The 23,004-nt window shown below is 51.4% G+C and overlaps 1 protein-coding gene across 2 annotated transcripts in view; it reads left to right on the top strand.

The window, feature by feature from the left end:
• VDR (vitamin D receptor) overlaps window positions 1-23,004 on the top strand; it is a 54,707-nt gene that overhangs the window by 4,940 nt on the left and 26,763 nt on the right. The window contains exons 2-3 of one of the 2 annotated variants that reach the window (XM_082350009.1): window positions 15,463-15,544; window positions 18,454-18,601. In XM_082350009.1, the coding sequence (XP_082206135.1) occupies window positions 18,456-18,601 (146 nt within the window). In that variant the 5' untranslated portion in view covers window positions 15,463-15,544; window positions 18,454-18,455. The remainder of the gene's footprint in view (window positions 1-15,462; window positions 15,545-18,453; window positions 18,602-23,004) is intronic. The other variant, XM_082350008.1, reaches the window with a different exon arrangement.

Genomic DNA, 23,004 nt, shown 5'->3' with positions numbered 1-23,004 from the left:
CTTGGGTACCTTACTTGGGTAAAAACAGCAGACAAGAACCCGAGAGAGATAGCTCTGTGTGGAGAGATTGCAGGGATCAGAGAAGACTTGGATGGTCTGGAAGGTAAATAAGAAACTCTCAGTTTCAAACAGAACACTTTATTGATGACCTTCTATGTGCTAAGTGCACCAAGGAAGAAAAGGCCATTGTCCCACTGGCCAACTGGGAGCTACTCTCACCTTGTTTACCTCTTCCTCTCCTGGCTACCCCTTAAGGAACACTCCCGAACCTACCCACCTGGAAAGAGAAACAGACCCAGCCTCACCTGACAGCCTGTGCCAGGCACTGTGTTGATCACTTTCCTTGTCTCCCTTAATCTTCCCAGCTTTTCTTTGGAGTAAGTTACTAGTATTCTCTCCAGCATGCATATGGGAAACGAAGGTTTAAAGAGATGCAGTAACCTGCCCCATGCTGTAAAGTTAACCCATGACCACAGCTCTACGTTGTGTGCTGGTGATGGGTCTGGCTGTACAAACCACTCTAAGTGCCAGAGCCAGAGCCTGGAGACAGGTAGAAGGAGGAGAAAACACTGAGCCTACCCCTCAGCTGGGGTTCCCAGGGTTTCTTGGTAAATGACTGAAATTTTAGGCAGTGCTATTAGAAGCTGTGCTAGCAGCCTTGCGGAATGGGAGAAACACTGGGTTTGAGTTAGACACACTTAGGTTTAAATTCTGGCTTTGTCACTTTGTAGCTCGTGACCTTGGGCATGTTTCTTAATCTCTCTGAATCTCAGTTTCCTTATCTGTAAACTGGGGTAAGAATAACTCCCTTGCAGTGTTGTGTGAGGATTAGAGATGATACAAGTCGAGCGCCTGGCGCGATGTAAGCCCCGGAAGAGCTTGTGTACCGAATGACTATTCGGTAGATATGCGCTGAGGACCTACTGTGTGCCAGGTACTATTCAAGACACTGAGAATTTAACAGTGAAAAGAAAAGACTCTTGCAATTGTTTTCAAATTTCCTAGACCAGAAACTCATCATTGTGAAAGGTCCTTTTAGAAGCCAGGAATAGCTAAACTCAGATTCAGTAAATAGATTTCTCTTTCTGTTATTTGTTAGCTGATGAGCTTGGAAAAGTCATTTAGCTTCTCCAAGACTCTACTTTTTTAAACTGTGGAATACATCATGCACACAAGAGTACACAATAGGCCTATGTATACATTAAAGAGTAGTGTAATATATCCTGACCCACCACCTAAGTTTGGAGTGGAACATTTCCAGAAGCTTAAAAGCCCCCTTTCCTCTTCCCATTTGCATCCCCTTCCTCACTCTCCACCACACTGTAACTAATATTATGAATTTTAGTTAATATGTCCTTGCTTTTCTTTGCAAGTTATCATCTCTGTACGCTTTACAAAACAGTGTATTGTTTAGTTTTACGTCTTTGGAGTTTACCTACATGTGTGTTGTCTGCGATGCACTTTTTTCACTCAATATCATGTTTCTGAGATTCATCCACTTCGAAGCACACAGCTGTATTGATTAGTTTTCAGTGCTGTCGTATTCCATAAGAATATGCCACGATTTGTGCATCCTTCCTCTTGTTGATGAACATCTGGGCTGTTTCCGGTTTGGGGCTATTATGATAAGCTAATACTGCTAGGAAGATGTTGTGCTGTCTTCTGGTGCATGTGTAGGCTTTTCTCTAGGGCACATACTAGGAATGGAGTTGTTGGGCCACACAGAATTCCCTGTTTGGCATTACTCTACATGTCTTCCACAGTGACTGTACCAAAAACACTCCTTTAAGTAAACACTCCTTTAAGATAAAAGTTCCCCATCCTTTTTAACACTTGATATAGACTTCATTTCTAAAATGAAAAAGTTGTACTAGATGAGCTTCTAAAGTCTCTTTCGGCTATAATAAGTGTATCATTCTTAACCTAAGGACCTGGTTTCTGGCTTATGTGTGTGCCTGTCTGATGTGTGGTGCACAGGTGGCCCCGTAAACGCCACAGCCTGACTCTGAGAGCCCTTTGCAGGGTCTGCAGGTGCAGCTGAAGCCCTTCCTCACTGGGCTTCCACCGACAGTGGGTGAGGGATCCCGTGGCTCTACATCCTTCCCAACACTTGGTGTTCTGTTCAGTTCAACTGCGAGGCTGATGTCAGGGCTGAGAACATACCAGGTGCTCAATTAATACCCACTGAATTGCATTTTTGCCATATGGATTGGGAGGGATATATATTTTCCCTGAGCATTGATTTTTAAGAACAAGACGTGGAAGTATCAGAATCATGTATGTGCTAGCTCACCAGAGCCCTGGGGCTGGGGACAGTGATGGGATTTATGTCTGTCTTGGGCTTCTTGATCATTTGAAGGCTCCAGGTGAGGTGAACCGAAGTTAGTAGTCTCCACTGACCAATTGTTCAGAGTCTGGCCTTGAACTTTGACCCTCTGACTTGTCTGGTTGGAGAGCAGGGGTGGGGTCTGGAAGACGGGGTGAAGAGAACAGAGGAGGTGCCAAATAGGCTGGGCAGAAGTAACTTCCCGCCTCTGGCATAAGTCCGGAAATTCAGAGCCTTTTGGAGCAAAGACCTCTGCCCCGAAGGTGTTTTCCAGCATCATCCTGGCCAGCCTGGAACTGTCCCATTCCCCCTCCACTGGCACCACCTGCTGCCACAGGAGGAGGTGAATGCCCACAGAGAATCCCTTCCCCTTCCAAGAGTTGAACACTCTGCCCGGGGGTGGAGGGTACCGGTTTGAAAGGTGTTAGATATACTCAGTGTCCTGGCAGCCAAATAAACAGCCAGCTGCCCACCCACCCAGCCACCCACGGGACAAAACAATGTGGCTGGTTGGGCAGTTGCATGGGCCACCCCAGCCCACAATCCCGTAATTACCCATCTAGTCTGTTCCTGTCAGCTCCACGGGCAGGAGAGCACCTCTGCCCTGGGCCTTATCTTGGTCACCAGGCCCATGCTGGGCTCAGTGGCAGGGCCTCACCTATCTTTCAGCCACTTCTACCCCCAACTCTGCCCCAGTGTCTCTCTCTATACCAACCTTTGACCCTTTCGAAGCTCGCATATCATATAATAGCTGATAATCATAATAAACCAAAAGGTTACTATAACTTAATATGTTCCAGGCACTGGGTTAAATGTTTTTCGTGCATCTTCTCATATATACCTCTCAATAATCCTAGGAGGTAGGTAATATTGTTATCCCCACTTTACAGAAGAGGAAACTGAGTTCGAACAAGTTAAGAGGCTAAATTTCTTGCCCAAAGCCATCGAGCTCCCAAGTCAGAACCAGAACTTAAATTCAGGTCTTTCTAAGACCCGACGTGGGGTCCTTCTTCACCTGCCACTGCCTGTCCTGCCCTGCGTCCCCGTCCTTCAACTCCCCGCCCCTTCCTGTCTGAAGAGGGCTGGAAAAAGAGGCAGCAGGTGGTGCCAGTGGAGGGGGAATGGGACAGTTCCAGGCTGGCCAGGATGATGCTGGAAAACACCTTCAGGGCAGAGTTCTCTGTTCCAAAAGGCTCTGAATTTCCGGACTGCTGCCAGAGGCGGGAAGTTACTTCTGCCCAGCCTATTTGGCAAGCTTGCCAACTTCTTGGGTGCCATGATGTTGAGAATTGGGGGATGGGCTGCCTCAGGTAAAATTCCATTATAATGAACGCCATCTAAGATCTGAATGGCTTGGTTAAAATGGAATTATTTTAACCTGGGTGCAGTGGAAGAACTCAAATATGCAGCCTGAGAAACTAGAAATGAAATGGAGTTGATTCGCCCTTGAGTGTCTCTTAGGAAGGCTCTGGGAGGGTTTGGAGCCTAGGAGAAGGGTCAGATGCACCCCAGTTTCTCCTTGAATGCCAGGCTCCCCGGTGGTTGGGCAGGACTGGGAGGGAGCAAGGCTGTGACTGTCCGGTTGTCCATTTCCCCCACTGTGCTGTGAGCCCTTGAGAACAGGTCTGAACCCCATCTCTGAGATGTCACCACTCCACACAATAGATATGCTCAGTAGATGTTTACTGGGTTGCTTTTTAGGTAGACCGAGTCCCCTAAGCTAGAAAGGAGAGTTGGAGGGCAATCGCTTCGTGTGACTAAAACATCCTTAAAAATCTGGCCTGCAGCTCAGATGAATTGAACCAACTGTGCGTAATAACAAGCGCTAACACAGAGCAGGTGCCATGCGCCAGGCCCTGTGCTGAGCACTTGACATACGTCATCTCATTTAATCCTCACACATGAATGAGGTAGGTATTATTATTTTTCTCATTTGACAGGCCAGGGAACGGAAGCGTAGAGAGCTCAGGTCATTGGTTCTGGTCACACCTCTGGCAGGGGGGGGAAGGCAGGGTTGGCACCCGGGCAGGCTGCCTCCAGAGCCTCTTCTCTCAAGTGTCTCCCTCGTCACAGAGCTCGGCTGAAGCTGGGGGCTGGTTCCGGGAACTAGGGCCAGGTAGGGAACAGTGAGTGCCAACCCTGGTGGGATGGCACAAGCCTGGTCTAGAGGGACAGCCCTGCCTCAGGCCAGCAGGGTGGCCACTGGAACTGCATCAGTGTGGCCAGATTATACAATATTTTTAATAGGAAGCGGGACATCCAGGTTTTTTCCAAAAGTCAAATCTCTCTATTTTTTGGAAACATTGACAGCCAATTAAAAAAGGTATAATCACTGGTGGTGATGGGTAGGGGGGTGACAAACAGAACTCATTCATGGTCAGGTTTAGCCTGCAGGCCTCCTGTGTGTCCTCTGGTAGTTTCTTTCCTTTAAGAGATGACTGTTACCTGGAGGGGGACCAGGAAAGCCCTAGTGTATATAGAATTCCTTACTAAAGGCATGAATGATTCCCCTCCATGGGTACCCCTCCCATCGTGCGATAATACTTTACAATGCAGAGTGTTTCTTTCTGGAGAGTTATAATGAAATCTTTCAGTCTGATGATAAAAAATAAATCGTCCCCTTTCCTCCTTATCTTTCTCTCTCCCTCCCTCCTTCCTTCCTCCCTCCTTCCTCCTCTACTGTGTCTTCCCAGTCAGATATTTCCCTATAGATATTAGAAGGAAGGTTCGATGTAGAAAAATCAAAAGGAAACTAACAGTCAAAGAAAGGGTCTCTAGCCTCCACCCCCCCCAAAAAAAGTGGCATTTTTGGATTGGGCTCGGTAGGCAATGAATGACGCTTATCAGGCCGGGTCTGAAACCCTCACTCCACTGTGGGCTCTCCCGGGCTGCGAGGACCTCATGCTGTCAGAGAGGGGATCACGCTCCACGTTATACTTCAGAATGTTTTCTCACAGCTTTCCCCTTTATGCCTGAGTATAGGCTTCCTCCCCCTCTTAAATACCTGGAAAAAAAATTGTAAACTAATAACTAACATTGGTATGCAGTATAACAATTTTATAACACGCTTTTTTTTTTATCTCAGCTGATACAACATTCCTGTGAGATAGGCAAATGGGTATAGAATCCCCTTTTGGAGGCTTGGTCAAGTAGCAGTGTTTAATTCTTTTCCTTCCATTCCATAAGAGAGCCGTAGCCAGGGAGGATTGAAACCTGGTGTGTGGGGAGCCCCTGGCTCCCCCAGGCCTTCCCATACCTGCCGCCCTCACTCCTCACCAGGTGGGAGGGTGGGGGGACAGCTGGTAGTCCGGAGGCCCTGACTGAGGTCTCCACCTCCCTGAAACTCCTGCTCCAGGGTGAGTGCGGTGTGGGGCACGGGGAAGGCCCTAAACCAAAGGGTGGCCCGTGGCCGGCCTCCTCTCCATGCCCACCCCGACTGCCTGTCACCCTGAGGTATTATTCCCCAAGCTGGGCAGAAAACAGCTCACTCAAGAGAATTATTTTTGTCTCTGTTAAACTTCAATCCTGGACTACTGAAAAGCCTGGCTGCAGAAGTGTGTTTCAGGACAGGGGGAGTACTGGGAGAAGTGATGAGTCGGGGAGCAAAGGGGAAGCGGTGGGTGGAGGGGTACCTCCTCTTCCCCCAGGGGCCACGATGGCCACAAGCACTGGCCTTCTTCCCCAGAATGCTGTTCATCGGGCTGCCTGACCAGCGGCCATGCCAGCGGCCAGTGTGCAGCCTGCCCAGCCAGCTGGAGAGCAGTTCCCTCACAGCTCCTTCGATTGAGTGCAGGCCCTGAGCTGGTCCATCACATTCCTTCTCCGGGGATGTTCGCCTCTGCCCGAAGGAGTGTGGAGTGAAGGGAGTGGAAATTCTGTTACCTGGTGTGGAGGTCCAGGTGGGCAGCCGGGGGGCTGCAGACGGCCAAGGAGGGAAAGAAGTTGTTGCTCTGGAGTACAGGCCTCCTCCCCCTCTTGAACACCTGGGAAAATAATTGTAAACTAGTAACTAACATTGGTATGGAGCATAGCAATTTTATAACACGCTTTTTTTTTTTTTATCTCAGCGGATACAGCAATCCCGTGAGAGGATTGTTGGAGACCTGGGCTCAGCTTCTCCTGTACCCGGAGGCAGCAATGAACGCCACTCTGTGTAGTGAATCTGTTCCATCTTTGCCCCTGGGTACCAAAGAAAAACAAGGAAGAGGAAGATAGCCAATGGGTAGGGTTGGGGGAGGGGGTTTTAGTTTGGAGAGGGTTCATGGGTTAGGACAAAGGCCACTATTTCCTACCACTTTGTGGCCCCAGGGAAGAATCCTCCCGCGGTTTGGCCTGAAACATTGAAACAAGAGGGTTATCTTCAATGATAGCTCTAAGGGGAAGGCTGTGCTTGTGTCATGTCATCGGTCAGCAGTGAACGTGGACATCTGGACCCAGGGTAGGGGCTGGCGTGTGCTCACGCATACAGGGGACTTCCCACACATGTCCATGGCGCAAGTTGTTTGTGACCATCGTGTGTGTGTGGCTGGTGCCCTGAGAGGGATTCCTGGCAACAGGGAAGTGACCTTGTTGACAGAGAGAGGAGTGAGCCAAGCGCGCTGGTGGACGCAAATGTGGGGACCGGTGGGTTCTGTGGTAAGGCAGCTCTCTCTGTCCCCGGCAACCGCATCTGGCCACCCTGGACAGATTGATGCGTCAGATAAGGATTGACTGGTGATGTGCCACTGAATTGTTCACAACTTCCATCTGCCCTTGTTGAACCTTTTGTTCTTTCTTTGGGTTTTCTCTCACAAAAAGTATGTTTTCCTATTTAGCTGCGCAGGATTTTCCAGAATTCTCTCCTCTACCTCTCCATTCCAGCTCTGTTACTGATGGAATAATCCCAGGGTAAATCATCCACCCCCCCTCAAAGGAGAACAAGGGGTGTGCACCAGGGTGGTAGAAGAGGCCCACTGCCTTTCTGACCTGGGGGGCCCTTTCTCCTTGAGCAGTCGGGAAGGAGGCCCATTTTTACTTCCTTCACAAAGCTCAAGGTCAATTCCGGTTGGAATGGGAAGCTGAATGGAGTCTGAAAGTCTTTGGTTGCAAAATATCATTGCAGTAATTTAAAATTCCTGGTATTCAAGACTCAGTGTGTTTACGAGAAGAAGTACACTCGGTAGAGGAAAGAATGGAATTTACTTCCGACTGAAATGAGTGTGGTCAGTTGGTTTATTTCTTTCTTATGTCCCCTCTCTCTCTCCAGCCATATGGAGCTAGTTTCTCCGCCTCCAAAATGCTCTTTCCCTTTTGCCTTTGCTCCTCTTTCCATAGCCTTTGCTCACATGGTATCACCTGCCCGGACCCCTCTTTACCCTTCTCACCACTGCCATGTTAAACAATGGTCTTTTCTGTCTCAGTTGAGAGGCAGAGAAGTGATGTCCTCTAAAGAGCCTCTCTCCCTCTCCAAGACCAGGCCAGGTGCTCTCCCACGTGCTCCCATCACACCTGTGCCTACCTGTATTGCAGTGCGGATCTGAGTTGGAGATTCCTGTTTGTCTCCCTCAGTAGACTGTAAGCTTCATGAGGGCCGAGTCTCTTGGCAGCTCACCATGGTGTCTCTGAGTCCTAGTATACAGCATGCCACATAGTCAGTGCTTAAAACCAGGCAGGGGTCACCATCATAGATAAGGCATCAGAGGCCAGAACCAATACCCAGCAGTGTGAGGCCAAGAAGAAACACTGTGGCCTCCTTGGCCCTCCAGTATGGTCCCCAAGAAGAAATCTACGCAGCACAGCAGGATGGCTGGAATTCTGACCAAACAGAAGCTCTGGAAAAGCCCTATTGGGGAAATCATTCTACACAGGAACTGAGGAGCAGCTTGGGGGTGTGTGCTGCTGCCCTCTAAAGTAAATGGGAACCTCCCCACTTGGCCTCTTCCTGAGAAGCCTCATGAATACTTGAGAAGTGTTCACTTCTTCACTAATAATGCAGAAGAGAGACAGGATGCCTTTGGGTAAATCAGCCCCTTATGGGACTGGAGCTGTCTGGTAGAGAGTTACCCCAGCCCCACCCATCTCAGAGGACCCTGGGATCCCTCATGGATTCTGACACAGGCCTCTGAATCTATCCGAGGTTAAGCGAATGGCTTTCCAGGGCTGCCAAGAGCCGGCGGCAGCCCACTGAGCCAGAGCCAGCCCACTGCTTAGGTTAGGGGCCACGACAGGGCCACCCTGCGGCCAGGGTGGCTGCAGCCCTCACTGGCCCGCCCCCGGCTCCGGCCCCCTGGCCTCTGCCAGCCTTTCCCATCGCTCTGCCTTCCGCTGCCTGCTGTGGTGGCCGTGAGTGGGGCGAGGAAGTGCCGCTGCCCTGATAACCGACAGGGGGCGCCCCCGGGCTGCTGAGCAGGGTCCCACTAAGGGGAGAACAGATGCCCGATAAGCCCTGGATGCCGGAGGAGGTAGGAAAGAGACTCACGGGGTGAGAGAGGGAAAGGACGCGCTATGAGCAGAAGCAGTGAGCAATCGGTGGCACCTTGGGGGACACGGCCTCGTCTTCCTTGTGGAGGAAAAGTCCAGATGTGTAGCTCAGCTTCTCTGCTTGTCAGGGAGAGATTAGAACAATCCATTCTCCCCACCCCGAGCAGCCAGATTTTTAGGAGTCACAGCCAATGGGTGGGGTAGTCCGTTTTTTCCCAGTTCAGCAGATATGTGGCTCTCTGGGCAATGTTTGTTTGGGCTGGAGCCTCTGGGATGGAGAACAGGCTTCCTGGCCTCCACGGCACCTCTCTGGGCCCTAAACTCTCCGCAATTGTACTAACAACAGTAAACGCTCTAATAATGAGAGCAAACATACAGAGCTCCAGTGTGCCGGGCCCTGCGCTGAGTGCTGCACAGAGATCTTGGTCCCCGTGACCGCCTGTGACCTGGGCACTATCATGTCCCTATTTGTAGATGAGGACACAGGGACAGGTTCTGGGGGAAGCTGGACAGTAGTCAGGTAGCCAAGGGTGTCAGGCTGACCAAGGTGATTGTGGAGGTGAGCAAGGGACCTGATGCCAAGGATCCCGAATATCCCGCTTGGAGCTGGCAGGACCTGGGACTTAGGCACTACCTTTCCCACAGTCCAGGAAGAGTCTGAGGGATTCAGAGATTGCATTGATCCCAGAAGGAAAATGAGGAAGAGAATGCTGGCCAGGGTGGTGGGCTGGAGGGGGTGGACCTAAAAACTGTTTGCCCCAGCAGGGGTGAACTTGGGCCTACATGAACTTGGGCTGGGGACCAGCAGTCAGAAAGATGCTTAAGCTGGGTAGAGGGTCATGGGGCACTAAAAACTGGCCTTGGGAATCTTTTGGGAGAAAGAAGCAGCTCTCTCCTGTTGTCCTGGGGCCATTTTTTTTTTTTTTTTAGAAGATCAAGGAAAATCCCATTTAGCCATCAGTTGCACCAGCAATCCCAGGGGTTCAGGTGTTCCCAGAGGAGGGCTAGATCTGCTCTCCCTGTATTCTTGGTGCTCTCCCTTTGGGCTGCCTCAGTTTCTACTCCTTGGTCTCCAAGTCACTGGACAAAGAGCCTCGTTGTCCCATCAACTTCCACCTGTGGCAGATGCCCCAGGGAAGTACTCCCACCCTGGTATCCCAGGAAAGCCACCCAGAGGAGCGAGATACACCCAGGCCAGGTGTATCCTGCCTCCCTCTAAAATAGTCCCTGACTGTTTTGAGTCCTCATCCATTTCTTCAGGCCAGAGAAGCCGGATGTGGGAGCTGAGTTGGTCAGGCAGGAGCGAGTGGGTACCCCTCACCCACCACTTTGTTTTTCTGTATTGCTTGTAAGGACGGAGTCAGTGGTGGGTGGTCTCACTGCAGTCTGCCTCAGGGCCTCCTCGTGGCCTCTCCACAACTCCCCTCCTCTGAAGAATGAAATTCATGCCCCCTTCCGTGGCCTGTTTCTCTCCCACCTCACTCTGTTCCCCTGGGAAACTGCTCGGGCTGGTGATGAGAGGTCTTGGGACCTGGCCAGGGTGGGGTTGGAGAAGCATCCTCCCTCCTTGTGTGGCCTTTGACAACTCGCTTCCCCTCTGGTGGCCTCAGTTTCTTCTGCTGTAAAACCAGAGAGATTGGGCTGCAGCTACGAATGGGCCGGTTCCCTATGCTTCACCGGCCACTGTGGCTGCCCACGCTTTCCGGCAGGGACAGGGCATGGCCTGCCTGTTACCTGGAGAACAGTAATCAACTCAGAAATCTTGTTGACAAAGCTGAGGGCTGAGTTTCCACTGGAAAAAGGCAGCTTGCAGGAATAATTGTTGTTGATAAGAAGTGGAAATATATCTAAGTAAGCTACGTATCTCCTGTCCCACTGCCTAGAGCTTCGTGGGTTCCTGCCTCTGGGTTCTGCTCAGCTCCAAGAAGCTACCAGTGCTCCCAAGAGTGACAGGACCATCTGCTAAGAAAGAGCCTTGATGAATGGCCAGTAGAGTGGGAGTCTGTAGCATGGCTTCTCTGGAGTGACCTGCTAACCCGTGACACCGTATGGGGTGTCAGTTCATGACCTTTACCAGGTTCTCAAAGGCGAGGTATATTCCCCAAAAAGTTAATTCAGAAGCGCCTTCAGGGGTAAAGTTATTCCTGAAACTGCTGGATCATCAGCCACTTAATTTCCCATCCTTCAGTCAGTCGTTAAACAGTTTGGTCCACCTCAGGCGTGTTCTTAGAGCTGCAGTGCTGGGGGCCAGCCTCCCCTGGAAACGACTGAGCCTAAGACAGAGGCAGCAGGCTGGCTTGGCAGAACTTATGCAGCTACTCACACTCTTGCACAGTGCCCTTTTCGTGGGCTGGAAACTTCTCTCCAGGTGAAGCCAAGGAGGCAGATGCTGTCTGCACTCACCACCTTATTCACTGCCCTTGTGGGAATCATGATCGTAACTGGGACGTTTATGAGGTCTAAATCAAAATTAACTGTAGCCAGGCTAGCTTCCTGTGTTTCTCCCCTGAAACCTCACTCGCATCACAAACTTTGTAGATTTTTTTCTATCTTTTCATGACAATTTCCCAGCAGATGAGAAGTGTGCTTCTTTTTCTAATGTGTGTGGTAGTACCACATGGTGGCCCTACCAACCCCTCCTCCAGAGACACTGTGGGAATGGCCTAGTAGATTCATCTTAGATGGCTGCAGAGAGCTGGTCTAGGACCAGTGGTTGAAAACTGTAGGGGCTATTTCATCTGTGCATAATGAAGAACTTTCTAAGCATAGAGCCATCCAAAGAGTATGGATTACCATGGGAGATAGTTCTCCAACAGAAAAGATATTTAAGTCCAGGCTAGAAAACTGGCTAGAATATTATAGAAGCGATTTAAGATGGTTGGAGTAGGTGGTGTTGAGTTTCCTTCCAATCTTGAGATATTCTGAGATGGCTGGTATCCACTGGGTTTTACTTTGGAAATTGTAGTCTTTGGAAAATAATTTCCAAATGTTCTCAGCCACGTTTAAAATATGTGTGTGTGTGTGTCATGGAACTGGGGAGACAGTGGGGGAAGAAAGAATTGGGCCAAGTTCTAACTCTACAGTACACTTTCCTCTTTCCTTGCCCTCATTTCCACTCTATCCCCCCTCAGCTTCTTCTGGGAAGCAATGCTGAGACTTTTCTGGAGAAAGAATATGGGCTTATGTTGGGGATGGTGGAGAAGGAAGAAAAGGCATCACCTCAACTGGCCATGATACTGCTGTGCTTAAGTTATACTAGAATAAAGAGACAGCAAGTAAGAAGTTGGGTAGGTCATACAGCGTTCAGCACTCTATGGGCAGAGTTGCAAGGATGATGAAATGAAAACAACAAGAAAAGGGCGTGCACACATAAGCACATGTGCACTTGTGGCTGGCGTGTGCACAGGCCCATCCGCTCCAGAGAGAGCCCAGCGTGTGGTTGATTCCATGTGCGCCAATTTTAGGAAAAAGAGGAATTTTCTCCCCCTCTGCTGGGAAATCACTTAGCTTTGCATTTCTTTCTAGAAGGAGAGGGAGCTTTGAGCTAATGTCAACAATTAGAAAGCACGTTTTGATCAGTCCAGTCCCAACCCTGCTGAGGGAAACCCCTCTCCTGGGCTCCCAGTCCCCATAGGACCCAAAGGGGCCACATCACTCCCGCCCTTCCTGCCCCTTAGCATCTGAGGGTGAGTGGGCCTCACCTGTTAGTGGGAAGGTTGGGGAGAGCGCTCAGTGAAGGAATTTCACTTCCTGAATGGTCTTAAGGCCTCATCATGATGGGAATTCAGCCTTGGAGTTGCATACTTTCAGAGCTAGAAAAGACCTTAGAAGTCAGACCTCTGTCTGCCGCTTGGTCCTCCTAGAGTCACAGCTTTACTGCCCTCAGGACTCCGAAGAGGGTCTAGTGAATGCAGCAGAGTTAAACCGAGCCCTGTAGCACACTTCGATCCTTGTCTTGCCAGGGGTCTCCCCAGGACACCCTGCGGTTCCCACCCTACAAGACTGTCCTAGGTGAGACTCTGCCCGGGGATGCCCATTCAGCAGAAGCCACTGGAAGATGGGGTGTCTGTTGTGTGAGCTGACGGGCAGACGTGTGGGAGAGGCAGTGGTTGTGGCTTCGATGACTGGAAGGAAACACATTATCTCCTCATTTCTTGCTAAAGCAAGGTCAGGCCTGGGGTCAGGCTCAGGGAGGGGTTTTGATGTGGGATGCTGACCTTGGAGGAATGGAAGCCAGGGGCTTTCTGCAGAGCTGAGCTACTACCCCTCTGCTTCTCCAAGGCTCAATACTAAGGGTTTGGGTATTTCTAAAGCAGGGCAGGAGGGGGTGGCTCTGGGGACAGCCCCAGCAAAGGCAGTGTGATGCTCTTATACTCAGAACATGAATTGGGGGTGGGGGGTGTATGACGTGGCAAAGGGGGTGGTATTAAGCTGGGGCTTTTTCCACTTGTTTTTTTTTCGCCCTGTGTCTTTACCCCACTTTCCATGCACTTGGACCTACAGGCTAAATCTAGGACAATCTTTCCTAAAAGGACCACACAGTAGTGCAAAGTTGCATGGGGAGGAGAGGCCCATCTTTTGAATGGGGTTTTCCCAGGTAAGAGAGGTTGGCTGGCAGAAGAGAGATCCTGGCTGATTTGGGAGCCTTGGAAGGAAAAGTGCCACGAAGTTCTTCTGTCATGACCTGGGGATTGCCCTGTCTGCTCCTCCCTGACTTAGTGGAAGTGAAGGGTGTCCAGGGCACAGGGTGAGGAAATGACTGAGTTATCTTCCTTAGGAAAAGTAGAGCAGGGACTCGGGGCTCAGCTGCCTCGGTTCAGATCTGGACTCCAAAGGCAATCATCTCTGTGCCTCAGTTTCCCCATGCCTAAAATAGGGGTAATAACAGTACCCGCCTGCGAGGTTGTTGTGAGGATTAAATGAGTGAGGGTACAGGAGGAACTTGAAGCAGGGCCCGGCGTGAATATTAGCGCCTGTGCTGGTGATTATCGCTGGGACGTGTTGAGTTGGCAGGAGGCAAGGGCAGCCCTTGGCCATTGCAGGCAGCCAGCCTGTCCTCGTTTGGTCCCTGGCACCCCCACTGGCCTGGCCGTGGGACCCTGGGCAAGTCTCTCAAAGTGCCCTACCTGGAGTTTGGTTTTGCCATCTGTAAAATGAGATTGCTTCTCATCTCACAGGACTGTTCGGAGGTTACATGAGATCCCGGGTGGCACATAGTAGATACTCAAACACTTTCTCTTTAAGCTCAGGGATGGTAGACTACCTGGATCTCAGGTCTGACCTCTAAATATCTTAGGGGCTGAGAGCAGGAAAGCAGTGGTCCTTTCTGTACCCACTTGGTCCTTACCTCAGCCTTCCTGAGGAGCAAGCAGGGAGTCTGGGAAATTGCTAAGGCCATGAGGTAGAACCCAGAAGAGCCCGGTTGGCTGGGGGGCCTTGGGCAATACAAGCAGAGGGAGCAGAGGAGAGCCTGGCTTGGAGGAAGTGGCCACATGTCTGTACCCTGCAGGTACCCCTCCTCCAGCCACGGTCCTTGGGAGTGGGCCAGCCATGTTCATGTTACCTCAGTAGGGTCCACTGACACTTTCCTCACTTGTTCCTTGGGGGTGGGCAGTGCCTGAGGGGGTGGTAGACCGGTCAGTGGGCTGGCAGTCTTAGGACTGGGCCCAGGTCTTGGATGTCCCTTGGGCTCTCCCCTTCTCTGGCTAGTCGGGCCACTAGGAGGCAGTGAAACAAAAGCTGGGGGTCTGAACCTCCCCCATATGGGGTTTGCCTGAAAGGCCTTTGCCAGGGTTCGGGGTCAGGCACCTGTATATCTATTATCTCCCCAGCCACTTCCTATTGGCGTCAGCGAAGGGAGGAAGTGTGTGTGTGTTTGTCTGTCTGGGTGGGCAAGTAGCACTGAGTGTGGGTGGAAGTGGGAAGGGTGAAATTCCACCAGCCCCACCTTGGTGACCCATCACGCCACTAAGACCCAGAGTCTGGACACTGGAGTCAGCCCACCTTCAGCCTTCGCCGAGGCCGGAGGTGTTGAGCATGTCTGGGGAAGAGCTAAAAGTGGCAGAAAACATCCTGTTTGAAAGCAGTGCGTTGCTGTATTTAACCCCTGCAGCACCTGCTCCGCCTACACCCAGTCTCCACAGACAGCGGATCCCACACACCTGTCTTTGAAGCTATGCCAAGAGGCCAGGGCTAACCTGCACCATTCCCAGCTCCCGGGTGGCCTCTGCCATCGCCCGGGCACCGGTCTCCTTCCTGCCCTCAGCAGCCTGCCAGGCCCCCCTCTGGCTCTGCTTCTCCGAACATCCCTAAAACCTGGGGGTGGGGCCGTGGGAGCAGTCGAGCTCCCTTGGAAGAAGCCCTTCCTCCTTCCCAACACTCTCTGCAGCTCTTTCCATTTGCCCATGTGCTGGCGGCCACCTCCCACCCCTTCCCGCTGCTCTTGCTGCCCCCGGCCTCCAGCGAGGGCTGTTCCTGGCTGCCAGCTGTGCTCCTGCCCCTTCAGTCCTGCCAGTGATGACGCCACATGTCTGCCCCCAACAGATCACTTCCGTCAAGTTTTCAGTCCCTGATCTGGGGACTAAAGCCCCTGGAAAGAGCCTCTCATCCGGCTTGATGAGCTCTCTAGCGGTGAGGTCAGCGCTGAGCTGTAAAGCGCTTCCCCCTTTTCATTTCAGAGTCCTTTTGGTTGGAAGCGTCTGCGAGCCCTCACAGAAGGGCACCTCTGCGCTCGACTTCCCTTCCCTCCTGCTCCTTCAGGTGGGTGTTTCCTCCTCAGCCACAACCTCCTGGCTTTCTGTTATCCGGGGGCGAGGGGAGGCGGGCATGGGAAGGCGGTGGGCAGGGGGAAGAGGAGACACTCCCTTGCCCTTGGCAAACGTGGGTCGGTCCAGTCCTGTGTCAGCAGAGTCCTCAGCAGCCCGCGGCCGAGACCTGGAGCCAGGCTGATCGGGGTGAGGCCTCAGAGGGAAGGGCTTGCAGATGCCCAGGCCAGGGCCCCAGGGGGCCATCCAGCATGGTGAGGTTTCCTATCCAGCTCCCAACTCCTTTCTCTTTCCTGCCCTCCACGGTCTCTGCCTGTCACTCCTGGCACTGCCAGCTCTCAGGCCATATGTGCCTGGGACTCTTCTCCACCTCTGGACTCTGGTCCTGGGCCCTGGCTTCTTGGTAGCAGCGCATAACCCCAAACAGGGCTGAGTTGTCTCTCAGCTCACCTGAAATTGTCCTGTTCACTCTGGGCCTCTGGCTGCCGGGTCCAGCCTTCTGTCAGGCCTAACCCAGTGCCTGGGGTCCCACCCCCGGGGCCAGGAGCCTTCCTGCCATCACTCTGTTGCAGGAAGGCACAGTTGCCCAGCTGTGGTGTCGTGTTTTTTCAATTCCCTTGCATCATCACATCTCCAGTGGGCCCAGATGATGCTGAATACTTGTTGGACTGATCTGACTGATTTCCTTCCACCCTCACATTTAATTTCTCTTTTTTCCACCAAACCCACCGGATGTTTGGTCGCTGGATGACACAGACTCTGTAGCAACATCACGATGACTGGGAATTGCATCATCTCAGCTGACCTGGGGTCAAGCCACAAGCATCCTAGACAGTTTCTCTTCTTGCCCCACAATGGTATTGGGCCTCTGGGATCCCTGCCCACTTCTGGGATGTGGGTGACACTCCAGGAGCCTGGAGTCAGCCTGGACTTAATATGGGCTATAAGGACAGTGTTGACAACCCCAAAGGCACTCTCTTTTATTTTTAGTTGTTTTACAGTTATGAAGTGTTTTATGTATACAGATGAGCATATAAAACAGAAAATAGTGTTTTAGTAGTAGTAATAAGACACTGTATACCTACCACTCAGAGAAATGGAATATGGCTGCTGCATAATGCCTCTGCATGCCCTCCGCAATCTTACTCCCTCAAAAGTTTCTGTTAATCATTCCTTTGTTCCTTTTTTTTTTTTTAAGTGTTTCTCTCTCTGTCTCTGCATGTGTATACATATAAACATTATTGTTTAACAAGTATCAACCTAGCTGTGATAGGGATGGGCAACAGGGTCACTATTATTACTTTAAAGTTCCCAGGAAAAGAAGAGCTGAAAGAGAAAGTTAGGGGATCCAATACATCTGCCTGTGATCAGGGCCCCTCTGTCCCTGCAGGACTGACAATACCTGTCCTTATCTGTCCAGCTTCCTTTGTTTGGCTTGAAGCTCTTGGTGAGATTTTGCTTTTTGCAAAATTAAGTATTTGTTTTGTGCACTTCGTAATTATAGTTGCTAGAAAACCTCAATGTTTGGGCTTCTCTGGGCCTCATTTGTATAACAAGTGATAATAATAGTACTTGCCTCATTGCGGTGAGATGAAGATGGACTGAAATAAGACCCTACCAGGCATTGATGTGTCAAACCTCAGCTCAGATTGAGAGCCTAGCCATTGGAAAGAAAGAAGCTTGGAGCTTCCCAAGGGCCCCCGGAAGCTACCTCTCTCATCTCAGTGGGAGGACGCCGCACGAGGGTAGGAGGGGGTAGGGTGCTTGTGCCCTCACCACTGGCTTTCTCTCTTGTTCTTCTTCTGTCCTGAGGGACCCTCCTGCCCTGGAGCCAAGGCATTTAAACCTGTAGCAACCCATGTGAGGACTCAGATAAAACTGGGAGGCAGCAGGGTCTGAAACCATTTCAGGGAGGCAGGAGGGACCCCAGAAGCAGCTCTGAGCTGCCAGCAGTGGGGACCAGAGGCAGCAGGTGAAGCCAAGGCCCCAGTTTGCCCAAGGGAAGACCTGTCAGCAGCTTCCTGAGAAGGATCTCCCAAAGCTATATATTTTGTTCCCTCTATCTCTTTCCCCCCTTTCTTCAAGTGCGAACTCCATCTCTAGATAATGCCTATTTATAAAAGCCAAAATTAGTTCAGTGTATATGACTCACGTTACTCAGAAGGACGTTCAGAACGATGTGTTGAATTTATATTGAAAAAAAAGAGAGAGAAAAAGACTGATGAATTTGGCACCAGGACCGCAGGGGCACAAATCCTGTCCATCCTGAGCAGGAGGGCGGCGAGGAGCTGGCACGACAGGGTCTGATTTGGGCATGTAATCCATCCTCTTCCCCTCGCCCTGAAGGAAAGAGGGGCTGAGGGTTTCCCTCTGCGTTGGAGGCTGTTGGAGGACCCTCGTCCCTCCTGGAGGGGACACTAGGCAAGAGAGGCCTCTGACCTGAGGCAGGTCCGCTGCTGAGGTGGAGCTGAGGCCAGGGGTGGGCGTGTGTTCATTCGCATAATCCCTCCTCACACCCGGTGAAGAAAAACACATTCTTCAGATGAAGACAGTGGGGTGCAGAGAGGCTGAACATCTCACGCAAAGTAGCCCAGCCCCTAGGCAGCAGGCGCAGCCTCTGTTCCCTGGCACCTCGGTTCCAGGCCACGCCGTGAGCATCACTGCAGCGCCCACCCCCCAACCCCCCCACAGATTTGCTCCGAACTGGGTTAGGAGCCATCCTTCTGTCCGTGGCCAGCAGAGTGTCAGGAGGATGAGCTGGGGACCGAGAGCCACGAAGGGAGGGCACCGAAGAATCCTGCTCCGGCCTGGGCCCCGGGGAGCTGCCCAGCTTTGCTGAGCTCCTGGCGGAAGGGCCGCCAGCCGGCCCTGGCACTGTCTCACCCCTGCCTGCTGTCCTCACAGGGATGGAGGCGATGGCAGCCGGCGCTTCCTTACCTGACCCCGGCGACTTGGACCGGCACGTGCCCCGGATCTGCGGTGTGTGCGGAGACCGAGCCACCGGCTTCCATTTCAACGCTATGACCTGCGAAGGCTGCAAAGGCTTCTTCAGGTAAGTCCTCCCCAGGGGCGAGGGGGAGGAGAGGAACGAGGTTTCCCAGGAAGAGACCCTGCGTTTTCCGTGTCTCCTTCCCTACCAGGCCCGGGCACACGCCAGCTCTCACAGCCCCCGGGGGGCGATAGGGTCTCGAGGCTATCTTCTGCCTCCTCTGCCCTCAGCTCCAGCTCGTTCTCTGACCCCCTCAGAAACTGCTTTCCTGAGGTGGCATGTAGGTCCCCATCCTTCCATTACCCCTTGACCTGCAGCCCCCTGCACCGACCCACGTGTCTGTCCTCCCAGAGCAAACCTCCTACCAGTTGATGATCACAGCTTCCTAATCCAAGAGACCGGCATGGCCTCGGGGAGGCCCAAGAACTTGGCCTCAGAGCTTGCCCTCTCCCCCCCACCGCCCCATCCAAATCAAACCATTCTCTAGAACAAGGGAAACTGCATCCCTGGCTGGACCTCCATAGTTGATCTGTGCCCAGATCTGCATCCACGGCTTGCCTGTCCCGGGTTGGAAAGCCAACCTCTGAATGCCCAGGAAGCGCAGGCGTTCCTGTTTGGTCAGGGCCAGTTCCTCTATGAGCAGCTTCCTCTCTTCTCATGCGAGCCCAGCACTACCAGCGCCAACAGTATGGGAAAGTACTAGACAGGCTAGACAAAGGCTGTTCCCATCCAGAACCAGGGAGGGAGCATAGGGGAGTGATGAATTGCAGGATGGGATTGTGAACCATGAGAAATCAGCATTTGGCATATTTTGGAGAGAGAGAGAGAGAGAGGGAGAGAGAAGCCTGCAAGAAGGTGACCAAAAAAGAGCTTCTGTATAATAGTCTTGTTGGAGGTGAGTAAAACTAAGGGCAAGGCTTTAGCCATCAAAGAGAGGAAAGAGTCAGTCAAGTCCAGAACAAGGACTCCTATTTCCCTGAACGGGCATCGAGGGCAGAGTGAATCAGAGGCCTCAGGATGTCTGGGGTGCTCCCCTCCAGCTCGGGGACCCCTGGGCTCTATATATACAGGCTCCCGACTCACCTGCCCTCTGTCTCGGGAGCTGGCAGGCCTGCAGTTTCACTGCCTCGAGCAACCGCTGGGCCGCGGGCAGGGTTTCTGTGGGTGCTAACTGCCTGTGCGGCCTGGCACTTGTTGCCTACTCAGCTTCCCGGCAGGCTGCTCCCCAGCTCGGGAACCAGACCGGCAGCGTCGCTGGTTCCAGGTCCTGTTGCCACATCTCTTGTTCCTCTGGCCTGAAGCCCGTGCTTTCTGCAGTGGGCCTTCCCGAGCCCAGGCCTCGTGTCCCAGGTGCCACCTGGACCCTTTGCTGCCAGGGCCTGGGGATGGGGGAGCTGCCTTCAGAGTGGAAATGGAGAAGGAGTCTGGGTGCTCGCATCAGGGCCTGCTTCGCATCTTAAAACCAGGCAGAAATGTGTGGGCTATAGTGCTACTGTGCCGTTAATTAATTGTCTGTCTTTGCTCAAATCTCTTGACTTCTCTATGTTTCAGTTACCCCAGCTAACCACATGGGTGTGTAAATACCCGACCCCTCTAGTATATAGAATAAACTGAGGATTAATGAAATAACGTATACAAAGGTGTTTTGAGAAACAAAGCACAATAGAAATATATACATATTTGATGGGTCAATACTGATGTCCTTCGTGGAACCTTGCCCTAATAAACCAAAGTCTCTCCAGCCACCCACCCTCCTTTTGTTTTCGCTTTCACACACTGCCTCCCAGATTTTAATGAGCATCTGTGATCCGAGCATTGGACTAGGAGCTGGGAACATGGAGACCCAGACAAAGGTCATATCTCGTCAATCTGTGACCCAAACGTCTCCAACTGCTCTCAGGGCTGTTTGGTTGATTCATGGACCCCACCCCAAATCCCCTCTCTTTCCAGGTCACCACCCACTGGGGTTCTGCTCTGAGAGATGGGACTCTTAGGTGGCTGCTTATTGGATTATGACATGTGGGAGTTCCTCACTAGAGTAGCTCCGACCCCTGTGCACCTGGGCTTGCTGCCCTCAGACACACCACTAGGCGGTGAATCCTTGGGACAGACCCATTAGGCATCCGGGTGGAGGGAGGACAGGAGATGCCAAATGGACGGGGATGGCAGGTTTGCACATCCAGGGCACCACGGACCAACAGTGTGGCTTGCTGCACGTGGGCACATTGTGCTATCGTAACCCAGCCTCAGCCCCTCTCTCTGAGACGCCTCAGAGTTCTGCTGCTGGCTGATGGCCACAACGCCCGCCTGCAAGGCCTGGCATTATCGGCAGCAGGCTGCTTTTATCTTGTTACCCTGTCCTCGGTCTACCTTATATCTTTACTATCTCTGCCTTGATGACTGAGCCAGGCTGCACTTTCTGAAGAGCCAACATCTCTGTTGTTTGGCTTGAATTTTGTTTTATAAATACACACACAAACGCACACACGCATGTACGCACCGTTGATCTTCGTTGTTTGTGGAGTCCGTATCTGCAAATTTGACTACCTGCTAAAATTTACTTGTAATCCCCAAATCAATACTTGCGGCACTTTTGTGCTCATTTGTGGACACGTGCAGAGTGGAGAAAAATTCGAGTCTCCCGATGCACACGTTCCCAGCTGAGGCCACGCAAGACATCCTGCCTCTGCTTCAGCTCTCACGCTGTAAACAAGTGTCTTTTTCTTGGTCTATTTAGTGCCACCCTTTTTGCATTTTTGTACCTGATGGTGATTTCACTGTTCAAGATGGCACCCAAGCCTGGTGCTGAAATTCTGTCAAGTGTTCCTAAGCACAGGAAAGCTACAAGCTGCCTTACAGAGAAAAGACATGTTAGACAAGCTTTGTTCAGACATGGGCTATAGTGCTGTTGGCTGTGAGTTCAATGTTAATGAATCAACAATATGTATTAAGTGAGGTGCCTTTAAACAGACAACACACATGAAACAAAGTTATGTACTGATGGATTGATGAAAACGTTGTGACCAGAGGCTCTCGGGAACCTAACCCGTATTCTCGTAGGAGCGATGGTTCAATATTTGCTGATGGTTCAATATTTGCTTGATAGAGCATAACTACCTCAAATAACAAGAATAGACTGTCTACATGTAATTTCTTCTCTTCTTTCCCCCCCCTTCCCCTACTTCTCCTCCTTTGCTTCATCCAAATTCTGTTTGATATTCTTCCACTTTAATCTATTTCAAATAGTTGTTCGAGAATTCCATTGTCACTTATATCTGTTTGTGAAATCCTGATCCTGGGAAGGAAGGCCTCTGTCAGTGGGAGGTACTTCTCTGTGTTGGGTACCACATCCTTGAGAACACAAAGGTAACACAAGTCCTTGCTCTCAAGGAGTTCACTCAACCCTACAGTAGCAGTTCTCAAGGCAAGAGCATTACTTTGGTGTTGAATCACTGGCTATTTTCTAAGCCCTGGGGTATAAGCCCATTTGACCATTTAGTGTTTGATTGACTTCTAAGTTGACATGGGCAGGTTTCTAGATGGTTATATGTCTTGGTAATAGGTTAACAACCAGAGCACAAGCAAGAGCCATAGGAGGAAAATATGTAAGCCCACTACAAAGCATGTATATATATACACACACACACACACACACATATATATATATAGTGATGATCTGTGGCTGTGGATGAATCTCTGGTCATGAATGGCTTTGTCCAGATTTTGATATAAGGGAAAGGTGTAAAGGACAGAGAAGAAAAGTCAGAAAGACCCTTTTGATGAAGAGAATGAAGAATACTGGCGATGTTTAAGAGGTGAACTTGGAAGGCAAGCTTGAGAAACAGATCACTGCTTGCCTCTGTATGTCGTCTCCCTCCTCCTCATCAGGACACTGTGAAGCTGACATGTGTAGCAAGCGCCAAGCCAACAAAGACGGTGTGGAGAAATGCCTTCTTGTTTGTGAGCCCCAAGGTTCTCAGGGACCTTGTTAATGATGGGCCTTGGGGAGCACAGGCTGGTGAGGATCCAGGAGCATGAGGAGGGTTCTGGCTTTCAGGAAGTTCATCCTGACAATATTTGCAGGAGCTGTGCTGTGAAGGGAGCAGAGCAACGGGGCAGGTGTCCAGCGACCCAAAGTGCTTAAAGGCAGTAGAGTAAATAGAGAGGGGAGGAGTGGCCACTTGGGGCATTCTGTGGGCACAAGTGAATGAGTCACCAAGAGGTTGGTGTTGCTGGAGAGAACTTTGTCCAGGCCAGCTTGGCATCTGGCCTCTCTCCATAGCTGCTCAAAGATGTGAACGGAAGAGAACGAGGGGGTCAGCTACGGATCAGCCAAGAGTGATGGTTGGAAGCTTGGGGGGAGGAGGCCAGAATAGTTGGAGAGGGAACGCCACTGGAGGTGTCAAGAAAGGCAGCTACGTGGACATGAGGAAGAGGGTACATATCTTTCTGGTCAGTGTTTCATT

This window comes from Balaenoptera borealis, assembly GCF_965194805.1.
Source record: "Balaenoptera borealis genome assembly, chromosome: 13".
Classification (NCBI taxonomy): domain Eukaryota; kingdom Metazoa; phylum Chordata; class Mammalia; order Artiodactyla; family Balaenopteridae; genus Balaenoptera; species Balaenoptera borealis.
Note: the sequence above shows the minus strand (reverse complement) of the source record. Positions and strands in the feature narration are given on the sequence as shown.